The sequence below is a fragment of the Melospiza melodia genome, chromosome 7, assembly GCF_035770615.1.
Source record: "Melospiza melodia melodia isolate bMelMel2 chromosome 7, bMelMel2.pri, whole genome shotgun sequence".
Classification (NCBI taxonomy): Eukaryota; Metazoa; Chordata; class Aves; order Passeriformes; family Passerellidae; genus Melospiza; species Melospiza melodia.
The window spans coordinates 29,169,638-29,193,933 of NC_086200.1; the positions used below are offsets into that span (position 1 = coordinate 29,169,638).

Below are 24,296 nucleotides of genomic sequence, written 5' to 3' on the forward strand. Positions count from 1 at the left end.
TGTCCCGGCGCGGTCCCGTCCCGTCCCTCAGCGCTCCGCCGCCATTTTCCTCCGCCGGCCACGGCGGCTCGTGCGCGTGCGCGCGCACGCGCGCCCAGGGCACGACGGGACGGTGGAGGACACGCTCCGGTCAGGCCCCGCCCCCATGCAAATGAGGAGACCTCCCACCATGCACCGCGCGGGGCGGCCCCTCCGAGCGGCCGTTTGACCTCAAAAAAGGCAAAAATTTCAGCAAAGCGGAAGATTTAGAATAAAAGCTTTAGGATGCATCGCTTGGGAGAGTGATCATGTGAAGAAAAGTGCAGGGAGTGGAAACACGATTAACTCGCACTGAGGTGAAAATTGCTGATTGTGGAGGGTTTAAATACCGCTGCGGGTGGGTAGCACTTCGTGCTCGCTTCGGCAGCACATATACTAAAATTGGAACGATACAGAGAAGATTAGCATGGCCCCTGCGCAAGGATGACACGCAAATTCGTGAAGCGTTCCATATTTTTTCCCGGGTAGCGTCTCGAAGACCCCACCCCGGGACGACCCTTTTGTCCCCCCGAGAGCGTTCCAGCCCCCTCCGAGGTCGGGGGAGCCCCCCAGGTGGAGCCCTGGCACAGGCGAACATCAACCCTCTGTCCAACTGACAGGAGAGGATGTGGTCTTAAGCTGTGCCAAGGGAAATTTAGGTTGGGGGTTAGGAAAAGTTTTCTATGGAAGCCATGCTGCCTGTGTCCCGCTGTGCCCCCACCCTGTCCCCCAGCGAGGGCAGTGGAGCCCCCCGGCAGTACCGCGGGTTTTTATTGAATTGCTCGGTTACAGCAAGCGGGGTCCCAAGGCCAGCCCCAGACCCCCCATCCAGCTCAGCCCCGTGCAGGGCATCAACCCCACCTCGGGGAGCCAGCGCCAGCTCTGTCCTGGCACTCTGACCCAGCACCCACTGTCCCATCAGATGGTGGCAGGATTGCCCAGGCCTCTTCTGTGCAGTTCTGGGGGGCTGCAGTACCCCAAAGCCCTGTGATCCTGGCTTGTGCTGCTGTCACAACCAAGGAGGGTCCGTGGGACACCATGGCCCACTCAGACAGCGCTCTCCTGGTAGCTGTCATCCTCCAGGAACCTGCTCAGCCTCCTCCCAGGGTTGGGGGCTGCATCCTGTCCTGAGGCTGTCACCTCCCCGGCGTCCCCATCGCTCTGCTCCTGGGCAAAGTGCATGAAGACCTGCAGGAAGGGCAGGATGAGAGATGGCACCACGGGTCAGGGCCACCACACCCTCACACTGCCTCCCCTGTACCTGGTCCAGCGTGGTCTGGGACACTGAGTAGTCCTCTATGTGGCAGGGGCCTCGGTGGGCGGCCAGAAGGCTGAAGACGGCGGCCAGGGAGGTGACACGGGCAGGGAGGTGGTACTGCAGCAGCCCCCCGTGCTGCTCCCGCAGCACAATGCCAGGGAAATGCTGCTGCAGCAGGGCCTGCACCGCTGCCGGGCCAGGGCCCCCCGCCCGCACCACCACCGTGTACCCATCCCCAAACCTGAGGGGAGAGGGGACACTCTGTGAGCGCTGCCATGGCCACCACCCTCTGGAGACCCCCCCAGCCCCCCACTCAGTACCTGTTCTTGAGGTGCTGGACGCTGCCCAGGCAGCGGAAGCGGCCGTTGACCATGATGGCCATCCTGGTGCAGAGCGCCTCGCACTCCTCCATGCTGGGGGGACACGTGTGAGCCCCCCCAGGGCAGAGGGACACTCTGCTAGCCCATAGGGGGGTTATGGGGTGTAGCAGACTCCATGGAGGGCTGAGACTTAACAGTAGGAACTGCTGAGACAGCAAAATAAGCTCCTGTCTTCTGACTAGCTTGTCTCTGTAACCCCATAGGTCACTTTTTCCCTAACCTTTACTATTGGACAAGTTTGGATCTCCCTATACTCTACAAAAAGGGGCTGGTTTAGCCCATTCAGCCGTTGCTGGAACCCTTCACAGACCCCTCAATAAACCATCGCTGTGGAACTGCCAGGACCTCTCCTTCTCCTCTCTTGCTGTCTGGCTCTGCCCCTAGCCTATGGGGTTATCAGCTCTCTGAGGATTTCAGCTCATGCTTGCTGAAATCCTAAGAGAGCTGATAATCACTAATGAGCTGAAAATCACTTAGCTTGCCAAAGGTAGTAGCAGCATAGGTATTCGCACTCTGTCTCCTGCAGGGACTGAGTTATCTGGATAAGAGCTGCTTTGCTCGGGGTTAAGCCCAATCTGAGGGCTGTGGGGGCTTGGGGGAGACCAACACCTCCCCCACCTTAACAACGGGGTGCTCCCCTTTGTGGGGACTCACTCACCTGTGGGATGTGAGCACCACGGACCGTCCATCCCGGATCACACCGAGGATTCGCTCCCACAGGAACCTCCGGGCCTGCGGGTCCATCCCCGTCGTGGGCTCATCCTGCAACGGGCCCAGGGTCAGTTGGTGCCCCCTAAGCCAAGCCGCTGCTTCTGCCCTTGTCTTATTCTCCAGCGTAACCAACACATGGCATACCAGGCAGTGAGACATCACCCAACTTACCCACCCAGCGTCCTGCCTGATCCTCACCTCAGCAATCACAACAAAAGCAGGACTAGTGCCATTCTACTTCTGATTCCCAGAATTACTGCAAGGCTCTCCTCTCACCATCGGCCTCTTCCTATCCACCATCATAAAACTCCCCCCAATCACACCACTCTACATAACTTCGCCCTCACTAAATCCTACTCTCTTAACTATGTTAGCTATCCTCTCAGCAGCCCTAGGACGGTGAATGTGTCTCAACCAAACACAAATCTGAAAAATCCTGACCTTTTCTTCCATCTCTCGCCTAGGCTGAATAGCAATCATCATCATCTACGACCTTAACTCACCCTCCTCAACTCCTACCTGTACGCTGTAATAACTGCAACCGTCTTCCTCACCCTAAACACAAAGTCTTAAAACCACCTACCCTAATGACTGCACGAACCAAAATTCCATCCTTAAACGCAACGCTGCTCCTAACCCTGCTCTCCTTTGCAGGGCTCCCTCCCCTTACAGGATTCCTGCCCAAATGACTTATTATCCAGGAACTAACTAAGCAAGACATGCTGTGGGGTCTCCCAGTGCCCCCCTCACCAGGAAAACAACGGGGGGACAGCCGAGGAGGGCGATGGCCGTGGAGAGCTTGCGTTTGTTGCCCCCGCTGTATTTGCCCACCGGCCGGTCGGCGTGTGGGGCCAGCCCCAGAGCGGTGATGCCCCACTGAGCCACCTGTGAGAGACAGAGGGGTGAGGCTGGGGGGTTCCCCATGGCGTGGGGAGGACACGTGTTGGAGATTGCAATGCAAGATGTTTTCTGTTAACATCTGTATGGCAGATTGTCTTTTGTCAAGTGGGCAGTTTGCTTCACCTCTCTCTTTGAGTGACCACATTCACACCTCCCTGGAAGGGGACACCTGCTGATAACAGCTATTGAATGTCACTGCATGGCTGATAAGAACTACAGCATCCCACTGGGAGATGTGAGCCCAGAGGGAGGAGCCAAGCATTGCTACCTGGATATAATCTGGAGATTCTGGAACCCCAGCCAAGCATTCCTGCCTGGGTATAATCTGGAGATTCTGGAACCCCAGCCAAGCATTCCTGCCTGGATATAATCTGGAGATTCTGGAACACCAGCCAAGTATTCCTGCCTGGATATAATCTGGAGATTCTGGAATACCAGCCAAGCATTCCTGCCTGGATATAATCTGGAGATTCTGGAACACCAGCCAAACATTCCTACCCAGATATAATCCAGAGGTTTTTGAGACACCAGCACGGCTTTCTCCACTGGATTCCCCAGAGGAACAGCATCTGTGCCTTCTTCCACTGGGTCTTCAGAGGAAGAACACATCCTTCCCTACAGATCCCCTTTGCTCCAACAGAACCACCCCTGACACTGCAGGTGGGCTGCAGCCACAATTCCAATGGGACTGCTGCCAACACCCTGACCCACAGGGAGTCAGGTTGTGTTCTGACTCTGTCAGTGTTGTTCTAGTTTACTGCATTGTTTATTTTATCCTTTTTTTTTTTTTAATTTTTCCCATTAAATAACTGTTATTTCCTGCTCCCATATTTTTGCCTGAGAGCCCCTTAATTTAAAATTTACAGCAATTCAGAGGGGTGGGGAGGGTTTACATTCCCCATTTCAGGGCAGGCTCCTGCCTTCCTTAGCAGACTCCTGTCTTTCCAAACCAAGACAACAGGGAACAGGCCTTACCCTGGGGGTCTCCTCCTCTGGGATGCCACGCAGGCGGCTGTAGAACTCCAGGTGCTCCCGCCCTGTCAGCAGGTCCGTGATGGCGTCAAACTGGGGACAGTAACCCATGTGCTGGTGGACAGACTGGAGGTCGGTGAGCACGCTGTGGGATGGGGACAGGTGAGCACAGGATGGGGACAGCTTAGCATGGGGCAGGGAGAGGTGAGCATGGTGCAGGGACAGGTGAGTATGGGACAGGGACAGGTGAGCATGTTGTGGGATGGGCACATGTGCCAGGGATACTTTGGGAATAGGGACAAGCAGCTTCAGGGATGAGGATGAGGATGAAGCAGGCTGCAGGACAAAGGGCCAGGAAGAGCACAGAGGGGACAGAGATGATGGCTGTGGGGACATGGAACGGGATCCAAGCCATGGAGTCCCTGCATTCACCCACCTGTGCCCCTTCAACCAGGCCTCCCCCAGCGTCACCTCTGTGTCCCCTGTCAGCATCTTGAAGGTGGATGTTTTCCCAGCACCGTTCACCCCCAGGAGGCCAAAGCACTGTGGGGGCAGAGCAGGCTCACTGGCAGCCCTGGCCCTGCCCACAGAGCTGTCTGTGTGTCCGTCTGTCCCTCACCTCCCCAGGGGGAATGGCCACGCAGAGCCGGTCCACGGCCGGAGCCTTCCTGCGCCGGTACACCTGCATGGAGCAGAGGTGACACTGGTGCTCCCTCCAGCCTCTGCCAGGGGTCCTGGGGGGGCTGGAGCTCACAGCAGGGTCCAGCCCCACCCACCCACCTTGGTCAGGTCCTTCAGAAGCAGGAGGTGGCCGTGTGGGGGGATGCTGCCCACCCTCGCCCGCTCCCTGGCCACGTCCTGGTCCTCATCTCCCAGCGAGGGCAGCTCCAGAGCCCGTGGGCTGTGGGAACAGTGGCAAGGGCACATCCAGGGCTGTCCACGCCCTTGAGCACCCCCAGGGTACTGTGTCCTGTTCTGTACCCAGTTTAGGAAGAATGTTGAGACACTTGAACACATCCGAAGGAAGGCAACAAGGCTGGTGAGGGGCTTGGAACATAAACGCTATAAGGAATGACTGAAGGAGCTGGGGGTGTTGAACCTGGAGAAAAGGAGCTGGGGGTGCTCAGCCTGGAGAAAAGGAGACTCAGGGGTTCCCTCATCACTCTCTGCAACTCCTGAAAGGTGGCTGAGTTCAGGTGGGGCTGGGCTCTTTCTCCAGGCAGCACTGACAAAACCAGAGCTCACAGTCTCAAGCTGCGCCAAGGGAAACTTAGGTTGGATATTAGGAAAAAGTTTTTTTATGGAAAGAGTGATAAAGTACTGGAATCATCTGCCTGGGGAGATGGTGGAGTCACCATCCCTGGATGTGTTTAAAAAAATCCTGGATGTAACATTCAGTGCCATGGTTTAGTTGAAGTGCTGAGGCTGGGCTGGATTTGATGAGTTTAAAGGTCTCTTCCAACCTGGTGATTCTGATTCTCAGGGATTCTGGGATTCTGGGATCATGTGATTCTGTGATTCTGATTCTCAGGGATTCTGGGATCCTGTGATTATGTGATTCTGGGATTCTGGGGTTCTGATTCTCAGTGATTCTGGGATTCTGGGATTCTGATTCTCAGTGATTCTGGGATTCTGGGGTTCTGCTCACCCCAGGCGCAGGAAGAAGCGGTGGTACTGCAGCAGGAGGGTGAAGAGGAAGAAGACAATGCCCTCGATGGCCATGGCAAACATGTTCTTCCCTGCCAGCTCCCAGGAGAGGGGGGACACGAAGCGCTTGTCCCCTGCAGGCAGCAAGAGGGGCTGTAGGAACAGGGGACCCCTGTGCTGGGCTTTGGGGAGGGGCAGCAGCCTTGACACCCCCAGACTCACCGAACCTCTCAAAGGCATCAGCCATTGCCTGGTTCTTCACCATGTCAATGAGGCCTCGGCCCAAGCAGAAGTGGGGGAAGATGAGGAAAACCTTCTTCAGGACACGGTTGATGTCATTGAGGTTCTGATGGGGCAGCAAGGAGAGGGGTGGGGAGCTGGCACTGGCATAGCATGGAAGGAATGAGGGGTGCAGAGCATCCCAAGGCTCACCTGGTCCACAAAGAGCTCCAGCACAAAGGTGGCCACGCTGCCGTTGATGCCAATGAAGAGGTTGATGCAGGTCAGGGCCACGTAGGCCGTGCTGGGGATGCTGAAGAGGAAGGAGGCTGGATACATCAGGGGGGTGATGGACCATCTGCAGGGGGCACAGCAGGGCCTGGCTGAGGTGCACATCCCAACTTGGGGGGCTTGAGAGTGCACCAAACCCTCCCAAGCACCACAACCCCTCACCCTGGCTGCCCCCAGCCCCACAACCCCCTCCATCCCAGCTTGGGGGGCTTGAGAGTGCACCAACACACCCAACCACCACAACCCCTCACCCCAGCTGCCCCTAGCCCCAAAATCCCCTCCATCCCAGCCTGAGAGTGCACCCACCCTCCCAAGCACTGCAACCCCTCACCGCAGCTGCCCCCAGCCCCACAACCCCCTCCATCCCAGTCTGGGGGGCTTGAGAGTGCACCAAACCCTCCCAACCACCACAACTCCTCACTGCAGCTGCCCCCAGCCCCAAAATCCCCTCCATCCCAGCTTGAGAGTGCACCCACCCTCCCAAGCACCGCAACCCCTCACTGCAGCTGCCCCCAGCCCCACAACCCCCTCCATCCCAGCTTGGGGGGCTTGAGAGTGCACCAACCCACCCAACCACCACAACCCCTCACTGCAGCTGCCCCCAGCCCCAAAATCCCCTCCATCCCAGCCTGAGAGTGCACCCACCTACCCAAGCATCACAACCCCTCACTGCAGCTGCCCCCAGCCCCACAACCCCCTCGCCCCTGCTGGGCTCTGCTGCCCCATCACCCGTAGAGCAGCAGCAGCAGCACCAGGGAGGGCAGGTTGGCCGAGGACACGTAGGATTCCTGCTGGAAGCAGAGGAAGATGAGGATGACCAGCAGCGCGGGCACGAGGTAGTTGCACTGAGGGGGTGGAAAAGCAAGGAAAGGGGTCAGGGTTGGGACCAGACCCTTTGGGACTGATCCCTGTCCCCATCCCCATCCCCACCATGTCCCAGGCGAAGTTGCCCAGCCAGTAGGTGATGGGCTTCATCCCGCTGACAAACTGGAGGTGCTTGGCCTTGCTGACCCTCTCCTCAATGAGGAAGACGACGAAGCTGGCCGGGACGAAGGACATGGCGAAGATCACGCAGATGGAGACCAGCACATCCACGGAGGTGGCCATCCTGCCGAGGAGGGCACGGAGCTCAGCGGGAGCCAGGGGGGGCTGCGGGACCCCCGTGCCCACACTCACAGGGCGGCCTCGCTGAGCTGCTCCTTGGTGAGGTTCAGGGGGTGGTTGGTGGCCGTGATGCCGAAGCGCGCGGGGTCGGCGCCGGGGGGCAGCCGGGCTCGCAGCAGCCCATTGCTGGCCACGTTGAGGAAGGAGACCATGGCGTGCCAGCCCTTGTTGTTGAACCAGACCTGCAGGATGGGGAGGGTCGGGCAGCTCGGAGCCCCCCAGCCAAGCTGGCACTGCCCCTGGTTGTGCCTGCAGCTCCCACTCCCACCAGGAGCATCCCCGCTCCCCACCGAGCTCCAGCTCCCCTGCAGCCCCAGCCATCCTCAGTCACCCTTGAGGGGACACCACTGCTGTCACAGACATCTTTTATGAAAAATCCTTTCCTTAGGATTTTTTTCCTCCTGAGAAGCTGAGAGGCCTCAGGAACAAAATGTAAACATTGATTATCTGCTGCTGTGGAATGCAACAGGTGGATCTGGGATTAGTCCACGTTAGATTTTTAGAATTAATGGCCAATCGCAGCCCAGCTGGCTTGGACACAGAGCCCGAGCCACAAACCTTTGTTATCGTTCTTTGCTATTCTATTCTTAGCCAGCCTTCAGGTGAAACCTTCTCTTCTATTCTTTTAGTATAGTTTTAATGTAACATATATCATAAAATAATAAATCAAGCCTTCTGAAACATGGAGTCAGATCCTTGTCTCTTCCCTCATCCTTAACGTAATATATCCTTTCTTAATGTAATATATATCATAAAAAAAATAAATCAAGCCTTTGGAAACACGGAGTCAGATCCTCGTCTCTTCCCTCATCCAAGAACCCCTGTGAACACTGTCACCACTGCCACACCCCTGCTGCCCCCTGCTCCCACCCCTCAGGCCCACCTTGACGTTCCTGCGGGCATCCAAGCCCTCGATGAAGCGGCTGAGGTTGGCCAGGAGCCGATCCGAGGGGCTGCCCTGCGTGCAGGAACACACACGGGGGTGAGGAGGGGGTCTCCCAGCACTGGGACCCCCAGAGCTGAGCCAGGGGCTGAGTGCTGCTGTACCAGGGTGATGTTGAGCAGCGCGCGGAGCTCCAGCACCGCCTGATCCACCTCTGCTGCCGATGGCAGGGCCTGGGAGCTGCCAGCACCCAGGGAGAAGCCGCCGTACCTGCAGCAGAAATGGAGCTCCCAAACCTGCCAGAGAGACTCCCAGGAGCTGGGCTTGAGGATCTACGCGGGTCCTTCCCACCCCAGGAAATTCTACAGTTCTAGGAAACCTGGCACCCTTGTGGAAACTCAACCCTCCGCTCACCCAGGTGCCAGGTAAGGGACACACAGCAAGGGGCTGAAGGCACCTGGATGAAGCCTCTGCCCAGGTGACAGTAAAAGGTTTTAAAATCATAAAATTCGGGGAATCAGAAAGAGGCTAGACTTAGTGGGGCCCTGGAAAAAATGTTAAAAATAGACTCTGAAAATGTTAGGCTTAGTGTTCGCCAGATCATGTGAAATTGCACCTGTGTAAGCAGTGTATGATAAATTATATAATTGTTAGATGTGATGATTGTTTAGTAATTAAATATAATTATTGTTTAATCTTAGGAAGAATCATGAGAAACTATATTAGAAGTTTGAAGGGGGCCACGAGGAGCCCACGTTTGGATGAAATCTATGTATACAATAGAACAATATAAGTTTAATAATGAACATGAAAGTTATATAACGATAGAATATAAAAACACGTTCATCCCAAAATTTGGGAGGAACACGTCAGATTTGTGTTTGTACCCCTGACACCCAGAGCTCTTCAATAAAAGCACCTGCATGTAATCATTCTTGTGATTATTGTGTTTCTGAATGCTGACACGGGGGCCACTCAGGCTCTCCCCAAACCCACCAGGGATCTCCTGTCTCCCTCCACCCCTGGCTGTGCCAGGCCCAGCTCACCTCTGCTCATTCACCCACTTCTTGTTCCTCAGCCTGAAAGAAATGAGGAGGGGGCAGTCAGAAAGAGAAAATCCCCATGGGGACATTAGGGCAGCACCTGCCCACCCAGCCACGTCCCCAGCAGTGTCCCCTCCCTCCAGGTGTTCCCTTGGTGTCCCCACATGTCCCCAGCAGTGTCCCCTCCCTCCAGGTGTTCTCTTGGTGTCCCCACATGTCCCCAGCAGTGTCTCCTCCCTCCAGGTGTCCCCTTTGTGTCTCTGGTGTTCCCAGCCCCAGCACTCACTCCTGACGGATGATCTGGGGGTAGGTCTTCACCAGGTAGTCAGAGATGTTCCTGCCCGTCAGGTTCTGAAGGATGTCCCCCGTGCCCCTCTGCACCTGTGGGATGGACAGAGGGGCTGGATGGACACCCAGCCCCGTGGCATCCTCCAGAGCATCACCATGTCGCAGACATCTCTTATGAAAAATCCTTTCTTTAGGATTTTTAGCTCCTGAGAAGCTGAGAAGCCTCAGGAACAAAATGTAAACATTGATTATCTGCTGCTGTGGAATGCAAAATGTGCATCTGTGAGTGGTCTCATGTGGTTGTTTCTAATTAATGGCCAATCACAGTCAGCTGGCTTGGACTCTCTGTCTGAGACACAAGTTTTTGTTATTCATTCTTTCTTTTTCTATTCTTAGCCAGCCTTCTGATGAAACCTTTCCTTCTATTCTTTTAGTATAGTTTTAATATAATATATACCATAAAATAATAAATCAAGCCTTCTGACACGTGGAGTCACATCCTCATCTCTTCCCTCATCCTCAGAGCCCTGTGAACACCCTCACACACCAGAGCCCCCCACAGCCAGCACTGACAGAGCCCTGGGGCTGCCCCTGCCTGGCTGGGGTTACCTGGGGAGGTGGGAGCCCCCCGGCCCCCTCGGGACACTCGGGCAGCATCCTGTGTGCCCCTGGCCCGCTGCACTGGCACGGGGGCGATGGCTTTGCCCGTGTCCAGTTCCCACGCTGCAGCACCTCCAGCAGGGATGGGGGCACTGAAGGGGTTGAGAATCCATCAGGATGGGAAGCCGGGGGGCACAGGCCTGCCCTGGGCACCAGGAGAGAGAAAGAGAGAGAGAGAAACTCCCATTACCAGCCTGGTGTGAGCCAGGGGCACCGGGACTCAGCCAGCATCACACCGGGTGGCAGAGCTGCTCCATGGGTGTGGGAATCCACAAAATTACAGGGTTTGGGGAAAGCTGCAAAAGGCAGGCCCCAGAGACAGCAGAACTGTGATTGGAGCTAAGCAGCAGCCATGAGATAGGTTCAGCAGAGAAATTATTTAAACTGTAGAAAAGCAAGGATGAATAGAACAATGGTCTGTGTATTAACGCTTGTCTAGAATAACTCTCTAAGCTACAGAAAAGTTTATCTAGCGAGAAATTAGGAAGGTTAAAGCTTAATAACGGAGCTCTGTGCATTGAGGCTTACAAGTGGGTATTGTATTTGAAATAAGCAAGCATTGTTTAACCAAAGATAGGTGTGCTTATAGTGCTTGGATAGAACTGCTGTCAATATAGAACATATACTATACAGATATAAATACTGTCAATGTGCTTTTGCTTTGTGTGATCGGTCAAGAAGCTTATAAAGTGAGCTGTAACATTAAGTTTTCTATCCTGCTGCCTAGATTGCGAGCTGCTAGCATCTTCCCATTGTCATAGCCATGTAATGAGACTGATGCTGGGAAATAAAACAGCTCCACATTCCACAGCAGTTCATGATCTGTCAACAGCCCCCTGCGGGCATCAAAGGGCACTGAGGAGGGGGCCAAGCCAGCCCCGGACACTCACCCCTTCCCCTCTTCCTTCATGCACTTGGTGCCGAAGCCGGGCTCGGCCAGGAGCGCCTCCAGCAGCCGCGCTGTGTCGGGATCCCCTGGAGCATCGTTGCTAAAGGGGGACACGGCAGTGAGCTGGTGGCACCGGGGGAGCGGGGACACGGCGGGCACAGCGCTGGGGACACACCTGAAGAAGGTGAACTGCTGCCCGTACATCCAGGGCTGCAGCCGCAGCGGTGGGTACCTCCCGAAGGGCGGCACGATGAGGCTGAAGAGCAGCGCGATGCACACGAACACGGCGGGGAGGACGATCTGGGGAGCCCGGCGTGGGGGATCAGGGCTGATTATAACCTCACCCTGCCCCATCCCCTCCCTCCCCTCGGCCTCACCTGCGCCAGGAAGCCGCGGGTGCTGCGGCGGGCGTGGAGCATCCTCTTGGTGAAGAGGGCGCGGAGCTGGCGGCAGGTGAGCGCCCAGCCCCGCACCCTCCCGCACGCCGGGCCCCGCAGCAGGTCGGTCTCCCGGGGCTCCTCTGCTGCGGGGAAGGGAGGGATTTGGCAAGGGAGTCGTGCCAGGGGGGACAGGGGAATGGCAGGGGTATCCTCATACACCCGCAGGGACGGGATGCTGCAGGCAGGAGCCCCAAACTGCCCCCAGCCCAGCAGGGATGGGATGCTGCGTGCAGGAGCTCCAAGCCCCCCAAACTAAACTGCCCCCAGCCCCCCCAAACTGCCCCCAGGCCCCCCAAACTGCCCCCAGCCCCCCCAAACAGCCCCCAGCCCCCCCAAACTGCCCCAAGCCCCCCCAAACTGCCCCAAGCCCCCCCAAACAGCCCCCAGCCCAGCAGGGATGGGATGCTGCATGCAGGAGTCCCCAACCCCCCAAACTGCCCCCAGCCCCTCTAAACTGCCCCAGCCCCTCTAAACTGCCCCCAGCCCCCCCAAACTGCCCCCAGCCCCTCTAAACTGCCCCCAACCCCTCCAAACTGCCCCCAGCCCCCCCAAACTGCCCCAAGCCCCCCCAAACTGCCCCCAGCCCAGCAGGGATGGGATGCTGCATGCAGGAGCTCCAAGCCCCCCAAACTGCCCCCAGGCCCCCTAAACTGCCCACAGCCCCCCTACACTGCCCCAAGCCCCCCTAAACTGCCCCCAGCCCCCCCAAACTACCCCCAGCCCCCAGCCCAGCAGGGATGGGATGCTGCATGCAGGAACCTCCAGCCCCCAGTTCTCACCTCAGCAAAGATGGGATGCTGCATGCAGGAGCCCCCAGCCCCCCCAAACTCCCCCCAGCCCCCCCAAAATGCCCCCAGCCCAGCAGGGATGGGATGCTGCATGCAGAAACCCCCAAACAGCCCCCAGCCCAGCAGGGATGGGATGCTGCATGCAGGAGCCCCCAGCCCCCCCAAACTGCCCCCAGCCCCCCCAACAGCCCCCAGCCCCCTTAAACTGCCCCCAGCCCCCCCAAACAGCCCCCACCCCAGCAGGGATGGGATACTGGGAGCCCCCAGCCCCCCCAAACTCCCCCCAGCTCCTACCTCGCCGGGCTCCTTTGGCTCAATGTAAAGCAGAGGAGAGAGGGGTTAAAACCAGTGCCCACCCCCCAGTGCAGAGCTGGTGCCCCAAACCATCACAGCCCCCCCAGAATGGCTCTCCCCATGCCAGTTGTCCCTCAAGAGTTCCTCCCCCTGGGATTTCACATCCCATCCCAAATCCTCTGCAGAGCTGGGCTTCCCCAAACCCATCCTCACCCCAGACCTTTGCTCTGGGGACACCCCAAAACCGGGGGTGCACGAGGGTCCCTGAGCGTCCCCCAGCTTGAAGGGATGGACAGCTGCCCAGACGGACACGTGGCATCGCCCCAGCCCAGGAGATGGAGGTGGGGGTCTCTCAGCACAGCTCAGGGGTCCCACTGCCCCTTCCTTACCCAGCTCTCCATCAGCCACATCCCCATCTTCCATCTCGCCAGGGACTGCTCCTTTCATGGTGCCTGGAAAAAGGAGGACAAGATGCCAGGGCAGGACTGTCACCCTGGTTTTTTTTTAAGATTTTCTAAGCCTTCTGATGTTGACATTCTTGTAGTGAACTTTCTCTCACACACTTCCTGTAAATAACTCATTGTTTTCCATTCTTTGATGGAGGAGGAGAAAGCTGATGGGCCGTTGGTTTGTCCAGTGTCGTTGGAGAGGTGGCACTGCCACCCTCCAATCCACTGCCACTTTTACAAAACTGTAAGTGCTAGAGTAAGAAAATAAACTTCATTTTTTCTTCACCTTAACAACAGTGGTGGCACTTGCGTTTTTTTGTGTCCTATAGCGACACAGGACCAAGGACACATGGATCTGCATCCACGGTGCCCCCAGCTTTTGCAGGGTGCTGAGGACACCCCACCCCTCTTCTCTGAGCTGCTGAGCACCTCCCCAAACCCCCTGCACCCCCGAGCTCAGCTCCAGCCAGCACTGAGAGGTTTTACCTGCGGTGCCAGCGTCCAGTGCCGCGTCCTCAGCCACCTTCAGGAATATCTGGGGGTGTGGGAGGCTTGGTGTTAAAAAACACACCACCAGAGAGGGAAACCCTCTGCTCACAGGTACCCCAGGAGCCCCTTGAGCACAGCCCCCCCTGGTACCTCCTCCAGGGTGGTGTCAGAGATGCCGTAGCTGGAGACCCCCAGCTCGCCCAGGCGCGCGTCCAGCTCGCGGAACAGCTCCCCAAAGGCCCCATCCCTGGCCCCGCTGTAGGGCAGGACAAACAGCACCTCGTGCCCGATGTCCTCCACCAGCCTGGAGCCAGGGACCAGCTTCTGGATCAGCGCCGACAGCTGGGCCACATCTGGAGGGATGGGGAGGGCTGGAAACCTCAGGGGAAGGAGCCGCTGGCACAGCTGGCACAGCTGGCCACAGATCCGTGTGCCCAGCCTGAGGGTCCCCAGGGGAGGTGCAGGGGATGGAGACCCCCCTTGTGCACCTCCAGGGAAAGGGGGAGAGGGGGCACATGCACCCCCAGCCCCCCTGGCTGATGGGGGATGTTCGGGGGAGCAGCTGGGGGGTGACATTGAGGGGACAAAACGCTCACCCACGGTGCTGGCATCGCTGCCCCGCTCGCTGCCCAGGCCGGTGTCACTGCTGTGCTCTGAGTCACTGCCATCCTGCAGGAAAGGGGGGGGCTGGAGGCTGGCACCCCACAGCAGCACCTGGCTCCCAGTGCCTCCCAGTACCCAGGACAGAGATACTGGTGTCACCCTGATTTTTTAAGATTTTTCTAAGCCTCCTGATGTTTACGTTCTTGCGGCAAACTTTCTCGCACACTTCCTGTAAATAACTTATTCAGAATTATTATTTAACTTATTAGAATTATTATTAACTTATTTAACATTTGAGAATGCTTTGCATTCTTTTGTGAGGAGGAGGAGAAATCTGATGGACTGTTGGTTTGTCCAGTGTCACTGGAGAGGTGGCACTGTCACCTTCCAATCCACTGGCACTTTTGAAAAATCTATAAACGTTGGAGTCAGAAAATAAAGTTCCCTTTTTTTCACCTTGAGAGCAGCTGTGTGTTGTTTCATGTCCTATAGCGACATGGGGGCACCTCACATCTGTGCCAGTGCCCTGGGGGTGTCACCCTGATTTTTTACGGATTTTCTAAGCCTTCTGATGTTTATATTCTTGCAGCAAACCTTCTCACACACTTCCTGTAAATAACTCATTATTTTGCACTCTTTCACGGAGCAGAAATCTGATGGGCTGTTGGTTCATCCAGTGTCACTGGAGAGGTGGCACTGTCACCTTCCAATCCACTGGCACTTTCGAAAAATCGATAAATGTCGGAGTCAGAAAATAAACTTCCTTTTTTCTTCACCTTGAGAGCAGCAGTGTGTTGGGCTGCCCTCTGGGGGACGACCATCAGGCTCCCACCTTTTTGGTGACGCCGGGGACGGTGCCGGTGCTGCCGCCTGTCCCGCTCCTGTCCCGCTTCACCAGGGTGAGGTGGTACCCCGTGCCAAGCCTGGCCTTGAGGAAGAGGGGGGACCCACAGCAGCAGAGGCGGCCCTGGGAGATGATGGCAGTGCGGTCCCCCAGCAGCTCCGCCTCGTCCATGTAGTGGGTGGACAGGATGATGGTGCGACCTGGGGACCAGGAACAGGCTTGAGCACCTTGCTGGACCCCCCCCATTGCAGGTTGTCCCCAGGCTGGGGGGGCTCAGAGGGTGAATTTGTGTGGGAATCCATAAAATTTCTAATTTTTAGGAAAGCTGCAAAAGGCAGGCCTCAGATACAGCAGAACTGTGATCAGAGCTGAGCAGCAGCCATGAGATAGGTTCAGCAGAGAAATTATTTAAACTGTAGAAAAGGCAAGGGCAAATAGAACAATGGCCTGTGTTCTAATGCTTGTCTGAATAGCTCTCTAAGCTGCAGAAAGTTTATCTAGCTAGATATTAGGACGGTTAAAGCTTAATAATGGAGCTCTGTGCATTGAGGCTTACAAGTGGGTGTTGTATTCGAAATAAGTAAGCATTGTTTAACCAAAGGTACCTGTGCTTATGGTGATTGGATAGAACTACTATCAATATAGAACATATACTATACAGATATAAATACTGTCAATGTGCTTTTGCTTCGTGTGATCGGTCAAGAAGCTTATAAAGCAAGTTGTAACATCAAGTTTTTTAGCCTACTGCCTAAATTGCGAGCTGCTAGCATCTTCCCACTGTCATAACCATGTAATGAGACCGATGCTGAAAATCAAACAGCTCAAAGTGCATTCCCAGCAGCCCCGTTTTGTCCGTGCCTGTAAATATCCCCCCTTGCCAGGTCAGATTTAAGGCTCCCGGCCCCACCTTTGCGGTACTTGAGCAGCAGCTCCCAGATGCTGCGGCGGGAGAAGGGATCCACGCCGGCCGTGGGCTCGTCCAGGATCACCACGCGGGAGCCGCCCACGAAGGCGATGGCCACCGAGAGCTTCCTCTGCATCCCGCCTGCAAGAGGGACGGCGTTGTGGGGGCTCCGGGCCATGGAGCCCCTGCCAGGCACCCAGCCCGAGCTCTGCACGCACCAGAGAGGTTCCTGGTCTGCTCCCGGCGCTTTTGGGGCAGCCCCGTGTCCTGGAGCAGCTGCTCCATCTCCTCCTGCACCTGCTGCTCCGAGAGCCCCTTCAGCCGCCCGTAGAACCAGACGTGCTCCTCCACCGTCAGGCTGGGGGGACACGGGGGAAAGGCAAGGTGAGGGGTGTTGGGGGAGATGAAACAGGAAAGCCTGATAAATACGATTGTCTGGCAAGAGATTTGGAGAATATAGAAGCTATAAGGGAGATTGAAATGAAAGCAAGATTTGAGATCTCTCAGTTACTGAACAACGGGAAAACAATGGTGTGGCCGGCTGAAGGCAATCCCCTTTTGATGGAACAACACCCTCTGCTTGCAGACAGGCCCAAGGGTCTGAGCAGACCCTACATCTTGGCAGAAGGGCCCAAAGAGGAGTTTTTAGGGTTTAAAATGTAGCACAGTATGGTAATGTAATGATTCTTATAGGCCGTATGGAAATGCTATAGGATTTGTATATTGTACTAGATTGGTTAGTGAGAATCAGAATATTCAACACAGAAGAAGATTTATGGTATTGTAACGGGAACCTCACTCTCTTAGCTCTTGTCTCTTAGCCCTCTTACTCCTTTTACTCTCTTACCCTCTCATCCTCTCTACCTCTCTCTTCTCCGAGCTGTGCCTGGCAGCTCCCAGCAGGGCCCTGCACCCAGACCCTTTGCAATAAACCCCAAATTCCACGACCTGGCACAGGGATTGAGGGGACAGCCCAGCATCACTGCCCACACCGCCCCAGCCACGCCTACATGTCGAAGAGCACGTTGTGCTGGGGACACATCCCCATGGATTTGCGGATGCTGTCGATGTCGGAGCGGATGTCCCAGCCCAGGATGTAGGCAGTGCCCGAGGTGGGGGGCAGGAGACCAGTGAGGATGGACCTGGAAGGGGTGAGAAAAGCGGGTAATGGAGCACAGGGGGAGCAAGGCTTGGGCCAGGGCACCCTGTCCTGTGTGGGGACAGAGTCAGGCTCAGCTCCTGTCCCCAGCCATGGCCACACAGCCCCTCTGGGGTGGCTCACATGGTGGTGGTCTTTCCAGCGCCGTTGTGGCCCAGGAAGGATGTGATCTGCCCCTCGTAGAAGTCCAGGCTCAGCCCGTTGACGGCTGCATGGCCGCTGCTGCCATAGACCTTCACCAGGTCGCGGATGGAGACGCCGGGCTGGAGATCAGCAGGTGGCTCCTCCACCAGCACTGGAAGCCACCAAGGGGTCACATCCCTGGCCAGGACCCCTTTGGCAGCAACCCCAAACCTCCCCGACAGCAACCCTAGAACCCTCTTGTCAGTGACCCCAAAACCCCCTTGTCAGTGACCCCAAAGCCTCCCCAGCAGTGACCCCAAAACCCCCTTGTCAGTGACCCCAAAACCCTCTTGTCAGTGACCCCAAAATCCCCTTGTCAGTGACCTCAAAACCCCCTTGTCACTGACCCCAAAGCCTCTCTGGCAACGACCCTAAAACACCCCAGCAACTCTGTCCCCAGCACCAGCCCTGTCCCCAGCCCTGTCCCCAGAGATGTCCCCTTGCCATGGGGTGCAGGACCCTCCTCTGGGGTGACAGCCTGGGCTGGAGGGCTCCATGGCCACTGCCCTCAGCCACGCAGCTACAGGGTGGGCAGGGACTCACCTTGGGGTGCAGAGTGGGAGCTGCTGTGGTACAGGGAGTGCCCAGATGAGGATGACTCCCCAAACCAGTAGCTCTTCAGGAAGGGGAAATTCCAGGGTTTCGGGATCCCGTACTGACCTGCAGCAGAAGGGGTTAACTGGGCCAGGGCTGAGCGGCAGCTGGGGCTCAGGGGGGCTGCACTCACCTGGGAAGACACCCTCGATGTACCAGGTGGCCAGGCCATAGAGGACAGCATCCAGCAGCAGCAGCCCCATGGCTGCAGCAAAGCTGTACGGGTCTCCTGGCACGGGGCTGGCAGCCAGGTTGTGCCACTGGATGCCCACCCCTTGCTCCTCGTAGAGGGAGAAGTAATCACAGCCAAAACCAAAGGCCACGGGGGACAGCAGGCTCTGAGGACAGCCAGAAAGGCAGTGAGGGCGAAGCCTGGCATGGGGGCAAACCCAGAGCAGCAGGGGCAGGGCAGAGGGGCAGCCCCCAGCTCACCACAAGGACACGGAGGGGGAAGGTGATGTAGTCACGCCAGGCCACGCACAGCACGTAGGGCAGGTACAGAGAGAAGTAAATGATGCCACCGCACGCCGAGGCCAGGTTGGCACGGGGGAAGAAGGTGCTGATGAGGAAGCACTGGCTGATGGTGGCCACTGAGAAGGTGCCGAGGAAGAGGAAGATGACTGCTGGGTCGCTGTAGGGCAGGATGTTTCCCAGCTGTGGATGGAGGCAGGTTGGAGCCTGTGGATCTCCCAGCCCTGATGTTCCCTGTGCCACCCATGCTGTCTCCTGAGACCTGCAACCTGCCTTGAGGATGAGGACGAGGAGGGCAGAGCTGAGGAGGAAGGGGATGAAGCTGCTGAGGAACCAGCTGAGCCAGAGGATCCCGCTGCTCAGCCCCATGGTCTTCATGGTCTCCTTGAGACGCGTCTCCTTCTCGTGCACCACCCCCTTGATGATCATGGCCACGGAGTAGATCCAGGCCAGAGTCATGAAGAGAGGCAGCGAGCGGTTCAGGACCCTCAAGAACCTGGGGAGATGCCACCAGACATTCCACCCTTAGCTCCACACTCCTCTCTTGCACCAGGGACACCAGGCCATGACCAGCCCTGTGCCACCTCCCTGGTGCAGTGATGCTGCAGCAGGGGGATGATCACCCAACTGTCCCCAAAGGGTCTGGGGCTGCCCCTCTACTCACACATCATCCACGTAGCAGGGGTAGGGCATCTGCTGGACGTAGATCCCGGTCCGTGGGGCAGCCCCAGTGTGCACCCTCACCACCGCCTGCTCCACCAGGTCCTGGATGTACACGAAGCCCCCCCAGACGTAGCGCAGGTCACTGAAGGGGTCAGCAGCAGGGCCTGGGTCCCAAAACCTGGGGGCAGAGCACGGTGCTGGCAACCAGGGATCTCCTGGCAACCAGCACAGGGTGGCCATGGAGACAAACAGCATCCCCCAACCTGTCCTTGATCTTGTTGGTCCTCGTGACGTCGTCGATGTCCATGCGGATCTTGTAGCGGACGTGGGGTGGCAGCCCGGGGGCTGTGGCATTGATGGGGGGCTGGAAGACCACTGCTGCCCAAAACTGCTGCTCCTCCAGCAGCTCCAGGGCTCGGGCTACCAGCTGCTCCTCGGTGGCCACTGCCTCGATCTTGTCCAGGCAGACACACTGTGGGAGGGAGGGCAGGTGGGCTCAGCGGGCACGGGTGGTGCGAGGGGCCAGCCCTCCACGGCAGGGTGACACAAACCTCCATGAACTGCGACAGCGTGCTCAGAACTGCGTCCACATCAGCGTACACCTGGTGCCAGGTGAGGCCTGGTCCCCCTGCTGGCCCCGTCAGGAATGTGACCAGCTCTGGCAGCTTCCAGGAGGTGCCATTGAGGAACCCATCCAGGATCTGGGCTGTGCTGGGGGCCAGCAGCAGCTCCTGCAAAGCAGCAGGGTACGGGAGGCCATGCAGCCCACCCTGCTGCAGCTGCATCCCACCCCACTCATTGCACCCCAGCACAGCCCATCCTGCACCCCACAGCAAAGGCAGGAGTCCGGGCTCACACACCTGGAGCACCTGCATCTCCAGGCTGCTGTTGAGGAGGGTGTAGATTCGGGGTCCCAGCTCTTGCCAGGCACCCCCCAGCTCCCCCAGCACGGCCAGCTCCCGGAAGGTTCGGTTCACCTGTGTGAGGAAGATGAGGCAGGTTCAGGATGAGACCCCCCCCAAACCCCTGCAGCCCCCCACAGCCCCCACTCACCTCAGCCATGACGCTGTCGGGGCCAGGCCCAGGGGGGGTGTACAGGATCTTCCCCACAAAGAGGGGCTTGATCCCCCTCCAGAAGATCTGTGACAGGGGGCTGGACTCCAGGCTGCGCAGCAGCTCCCTGCAGAAGGGACCTGGGGGTGCAGAGCTGAGCCCTCACCAGCAGCCCCCCACCACCAGCAGCCCCCCACAGCCCCTGGCTGAGCCCCCCACACTCACTGGTGCTGCCCGAGGCCACGGGTCTGTGCTCAGAGCTGTTCCTGTCCAGGAAGGCTTTGACATCGTTGTCCTCGTACCAGTTGAGGGAGGGGATCCGGAGCCCCCCGCCCTCGGGGTGGCCACAGGCGATGCGGGACAGGGCCCTGAACGCACCCGTGCTGCTGTTGGGGGCCCTCAGCCCCACAATCTCCTGACGCAGCTCAGCCAGGCTGGGCATGGAGGAGACCTGCAGAGAGTGGGGTGAGGGTGGAGAGAGGCAGTGGGGGGACAGGGACACGGTGGGATGGGCAGGGGAATGAGGGCTGTACCTCCTCCATCAGGGATGCTGCATCCCGCAGGAAGCTGCCCAAAGCTTCCACAGTGCCAGCGATTCCGCCCAGCTCTGAGCTCAGCTGCTCCTACAAGGGGCATGAGAAGGGTCAGGGGAGGCCAGGGGTCTCTGCCTCCTCCTCCCAGCACCCGGCCGCGCTGGGGGCTCACCGCCAGGAGCCGCGGGAAGTCCATCTGGGCGAGGAAGGAGCCCTCCATGGCACGGAGCTGGGAGCTGGGCAGCGCGCAGAGCTCCTGCTGCAGGCTCCGGGTGGAGTCGGCGTCGCTGCCCGCCAGGAATCCCCCCAGCACCGAGGCGTTGCAGACCAGGACCTTCAGCGGGAGGCGAAGGCTCGCCAAGGAGAACTGGAAGGAGAGGGGCAGTCAGGATGGGGGCACTGGGAGCGGGCACCGGGAGTGGGCACCGGGAGTGAACACCGGGAGCAGGCACCGGGAGGGGGCACCAGGATCGGGCACCGGGAGTTGGCACCGGGAGGGGGGACCGGGAGTGAATACTGGGAGTGGGCACCGGGAGTGGGCACAGGGAGCAGGCACCGGGAGTGAACATCGGGAGTGGCAGTGGGAGTGAACACCGGGAGCGGGCATCGGGAGCGGGCACCGGGAGTGAACACCGGGAATGGGCACCGGGAGCGGGCACGGGGAATGAACACCGGGAATGGGCACCGGGATCAGGCATCGGGAGTGGGCACCGGGAGTGAACACCGGGAGCGGGCATCAGGAGTGAACACCGCGGGTGAACACCGGGGGTGGGCACCGGGAGCGGGCACGGGGAATGAACACCGGGAATGGGCATCAGGAGTGAACACCGGGAATGGGCACCGGGAGTGGGCACCGGGAGTGGGCACCGGGAGCGGGCACGGGGAATGAACACCGGGAATGGGCACCAGGAGTGAACACCGGGAATGGGCACCGGGAGCGGGCACCGCGGGACACTCACGATGCGGGGGCTGAGCCGAGCCCCCATCAGCTCATCCACCAGCGCCGGGGCCAGGGATGTGTTGGCCCGCAGGAACCGGGAGAAAGTCTCGTCCTCTCTCAAGTATTCCCTCACCGGCAGAGCTGGGGGAGCAGCGGTCACACAAGGGCTCTGGCACCCCCGGCACCCCCCGCTCCCGGTGCTCACCCCTCCGCTGGTTGCCGCTGTCCCGGAGCCGGCGCAGGGCGGGCAGGAGCCGGGCGAAGCTGCTCAGGAGGCGCCGGCCGTGCCCGCGGTGCAGGACCTGCCGGGCTTCGCTCAGGAGCCGGGACACGCTGCGACACGGGACAGGGGACAGTGAGACCCCCGCCCAGCCCCGCTGTGCCCCGCAACTCGCCAGCCCCGCCGCTCACATGGAGCCATCGAAGTTGCCCACCACGCCCGGGGCCTCTCCCGCCGTGGGGTGTCGGAAGCACGGGTTGTTCATGTTGCAGATGATGCCCTGCAGCCAGGGCAGGGTCCCCGCAGAGGGCAGCGCCTTGTTGGGAAAGTGGCCTGAGGGAGAGGGAGGCAGGTTCAGGGGGGCACTGCGGGACCCCACACACACACCCGAGCACCCTGTGACCGCCTCCCGTGTTTGTCACCCCGGTGTCACCCCGAAGGGCACACAGAGGGGGCTCGGCTGGCGCAGGGACACTCACACTCATGCTGCTTGAAGGGCGGGTGGGATCGCCGCACTGAGATCAAGATAAGGAAGAGGAAGAGGGGCCACAGGATCTCGATCGCCAGCTGGATCTGGGGGAGACGCGAGGCTGGTGGGCTCCCGGTGCCCATCAGCGTCCAGGGCTCTGCCAGGCACCAGCGGCTCGGGGTTGCCCCACCCCGATCGCCCACTCACCCGCTGCCGCCGGCGGTAGGTGAAGTTCTTCCAGAGCAGCAGCCCCAGCTGGGTGCCCACGGCCATCGCTCGGTCCGGCTGAGAGCAGGGGGGCAGCCCCGAGCTGGGGGTGACGATCGGGCCTTCTCACCTCCTTCTGCTTCGGGGCTTATCACAGCCCGGGCACGGTGCCGGGCACAGCGCTGAGCTCCGGGGCCGGCAGCAGCCGGACGGCATTCCGGCAGCAAAGCTCCTTTGCGGAGCTAAAGGCTCAAATCACATTCTTTCCTAAACCAAAAGCAGCAGAATAGGGCATGAGCTCTGTCCGGGAGCCAGGAGCACGATTCACTGCCCATGCCGGCACCGCAGCAACGAGCTGGGCAGCCCGGGAGAGGCTGAGACCTGCCCGTGCCTCAGTTTCCCCGTGAGAGGGATGTGGGTGGGGCTCTCATCAGCCCAGGAGCGGGATTGCTCCGGTGCAGCGGGCTCGAGGGCGAGCTCGGACACCCGCATCCCTCTCTGCCGAGTTCCCGGGAATTCACCCACCCCTGGAGCGGCGCCAGCAGCTCCGGGGCCCGGCAGCAAAGCTCTGCCAAGGCGGCTCCGTGACGAGCCAACCCGCCGCGTTCCGCCCGCTGCACCCGCCCACGCCCCGGGGAGAACCGAGCTCCGGGGCGGCTCCCCGGCCACCGGCAGCCCCGGATTTGCCCCTCGCTTTGCCCCGGGGCCGCGCACTCACCGGCGCCCCGCGCTGCCGCCGCCCGCCCGCGCCCGGGGCTAAGCCGGGTGCCGGGAGCAGGCGGGATAAACGGGCACGGGGCAGCGGGATTAGGATCCCGGCTGGGAAATCCGCCTAATCCGCCTGCGGGGCCCGACACGAGTGGGTCCGGGGGTAGATTCCTCTAGGGATGCACCGGGGTCAGCTGGGGTGACACGGAGAGGAAGAAGGAGCTGCGGGGCGGGGGCGACACGGGGCGACAGAGGTGTCCGAGTGTCCCCATCCGCTGGAACCGGAGCGGAACTACCGGTCCGGGGGAGCCCCAGCCCCGCGGGGAGGGCGGCTCGTTTCGGGACAAAACAACCAGAGAATCCCTGGATCCTCCCGGGGGACCCGCGTGGGAATCTGCTCACTCATCACACGAGGACGAACACGCCGCATCGCTGCACCGGGGAGCTCGGCGGAACTCGGCAACCGCCGGAGCAACCGCAGCTCCCGGTGCCCTCCAAGCCCGCGTCCCCCAGCCCGGTTCGGCCGCACGGAGCCCCGCTCTGGGCGGGGTGCGGAGTCACCGGGAGGATGTGGGGACAGCCCAGGGGAGACACGGGTAACCCAGGGGGAGCATGGGGACAGCACGAAGGAACGATGGGGACAGGCTATGGGGGACATGGGGACAGTTCGGGGCTGCGATGGGGACACGGGGATAGCCTGGGGGGGGGGGGGCGGGGTGGCACTAAGAGCTCGGGGGACGCTGGGGGGACGCATCCGGCCGGGACCAGCGGCCGGGACACGGCCTCGCCTCTCGCGTCGCCCCTCGCAGCCCCCGGCCCGGGACCCCCGTTACCTGAAGCTGCTGCGCGGCCTCTTTAAGAGACCCCGCGAATCCGCCGGGCGCGCGCGGGCCCCGCCCCTCCCCGCGCTACAAAGTAGCCGTGGGCGTGACGTCACTGGCTCTTAAAGGGGCAGGCAC

General features: G+C 59.4%; 1 protein-coding gene and 1 non-coding gene across 5 annotated transcripts; one reads left to right on the top strand and one right to left on the bottom strand.

Annotated features, from left to right (window-relative positions):
• Positions 1-390: 390 nt before the first annotated feature.
• Positions 391-497, top strand: LOC134420930 (U6 spliceosomal RNA). The gene has a single exon (XR_010028461.1). It is a non-coding gene; the product is annotated as a U6 spliceosomal RNA (small nuclear RNA).
• Positions 498-771: 274 nt separating this feature from the next.
• Positions 772-24,235, bottom strand: ABCA7 (ATP binding cassette subfamily A member 7). 4 transcript variants are annotated; one of them, XM_063161017.1, is made up of 51 exons: positions 24,171-24,235; positions 22,630-22,896; positions 22,433-22,526; positions 22,145-22,286; positions 21,939-22,066; positions 21,753-21,874; positions 20,966-21,160; positions 20,794-20,883; positions 20,486-20,711; positions 20,261-20,400; positions 20,068-20,184; positions 19,759-19,938; positions 19,471-19,679; positions 19,209-19,385; positions 18,818-19,040; positions 18,506-18,727; positions 18,207-18,411; positions 18,023-18,139; positions 17,420-17,591; positions 17,148-17,279; positions 16,356-16,495; positions 16,141-16,278; positions 15,219-15,430; positions 14,380-14,452; positions 13,934-14,136; positions 13,781-13,829; positions 13,235-13,297; positions 12,846-12,863; positions 11,701-11,846; positions 11,499-11,623; positions 11,325-11,423; positions 10,384-10,579; positions 9,773-9,867; positions 9,490-9,522; positions 8,608-8,713; positions 8,444-8,518; positions 7,573-7,742; positions 7,327-7,504; positions 7,126-7,241; positions 6,319-6,463; positions 6,109-6,232; positions 5,888-6,020; positions 5,020-5,140; positions 4,859-4,921; positions 4,676-4,782; positions 4,243-4,384; positions 3,118-3,252; positions 2,315-2,418; positions 1,597-1,689; positions 1,280-1,517; positions 772-1,206 (listed from the first exon to the last, which is right to left on the bottom strand). In XM_063161017.1, the coding sequence occupies exons 2-51, from the start codon at positions 22,693-22,695 to the stop codon at positions 1,066-1,068; spliced, it is 6,738 nt and encodes a 2,245-aa protein (XP_063017087.1). In that variant the 5' UTR covers positions 22,696-22,896; positions 24,171-24,235; the 3' UTR covers positions 772-1,065. The 4 variants fall into 4 exon arrangements, with proteins under 4 accessions (XP_063017087.1, XP_063017086.1, XP_063017090.1 ...); XM_063161016.1 differs by lacking the exon at positions 24,171-24,235 and having other exon boundaries at positions 22,630-23,122; XM_063161020.1 differs by lacking the exons at positions 12,846-12,863; positions 24,171-24,235 and having other exon boundaries at positions 11,701-11,843; positions 22,630-23,122.
• Positions 24,236-24,296: the final 61 nt, after the last annotated feature.

What these genes read in the sequence shown, in the direction of transcription:
- ABCA7 (XM_063161017.1), bottom strand. Translation starts at nt 22,695, where the DNA reads ATGGCCGTGGGCACCCAGCTGGGGCTGCTGCTCTGGAAGAACTTCACC. An exon ending in CCCCAGATCATCCGTCAGGA is followed by an intron (nt 9,523 to 9,772) that starts GTGAGTGCTGGG and finishes CATTTCTTTCAG; the next exon opens with GCTGAGGAACAAGAAGTGGG. An exon ending in TGATGCCTTTGAGAGGTTCG is followed by an intron (nt 6,021 to 6,108) that starts GTGAGTCTGGGG and finishes TGCTGCCTGCAG; the next exon opens with GGGACAAGCGCTTCGTGTCC.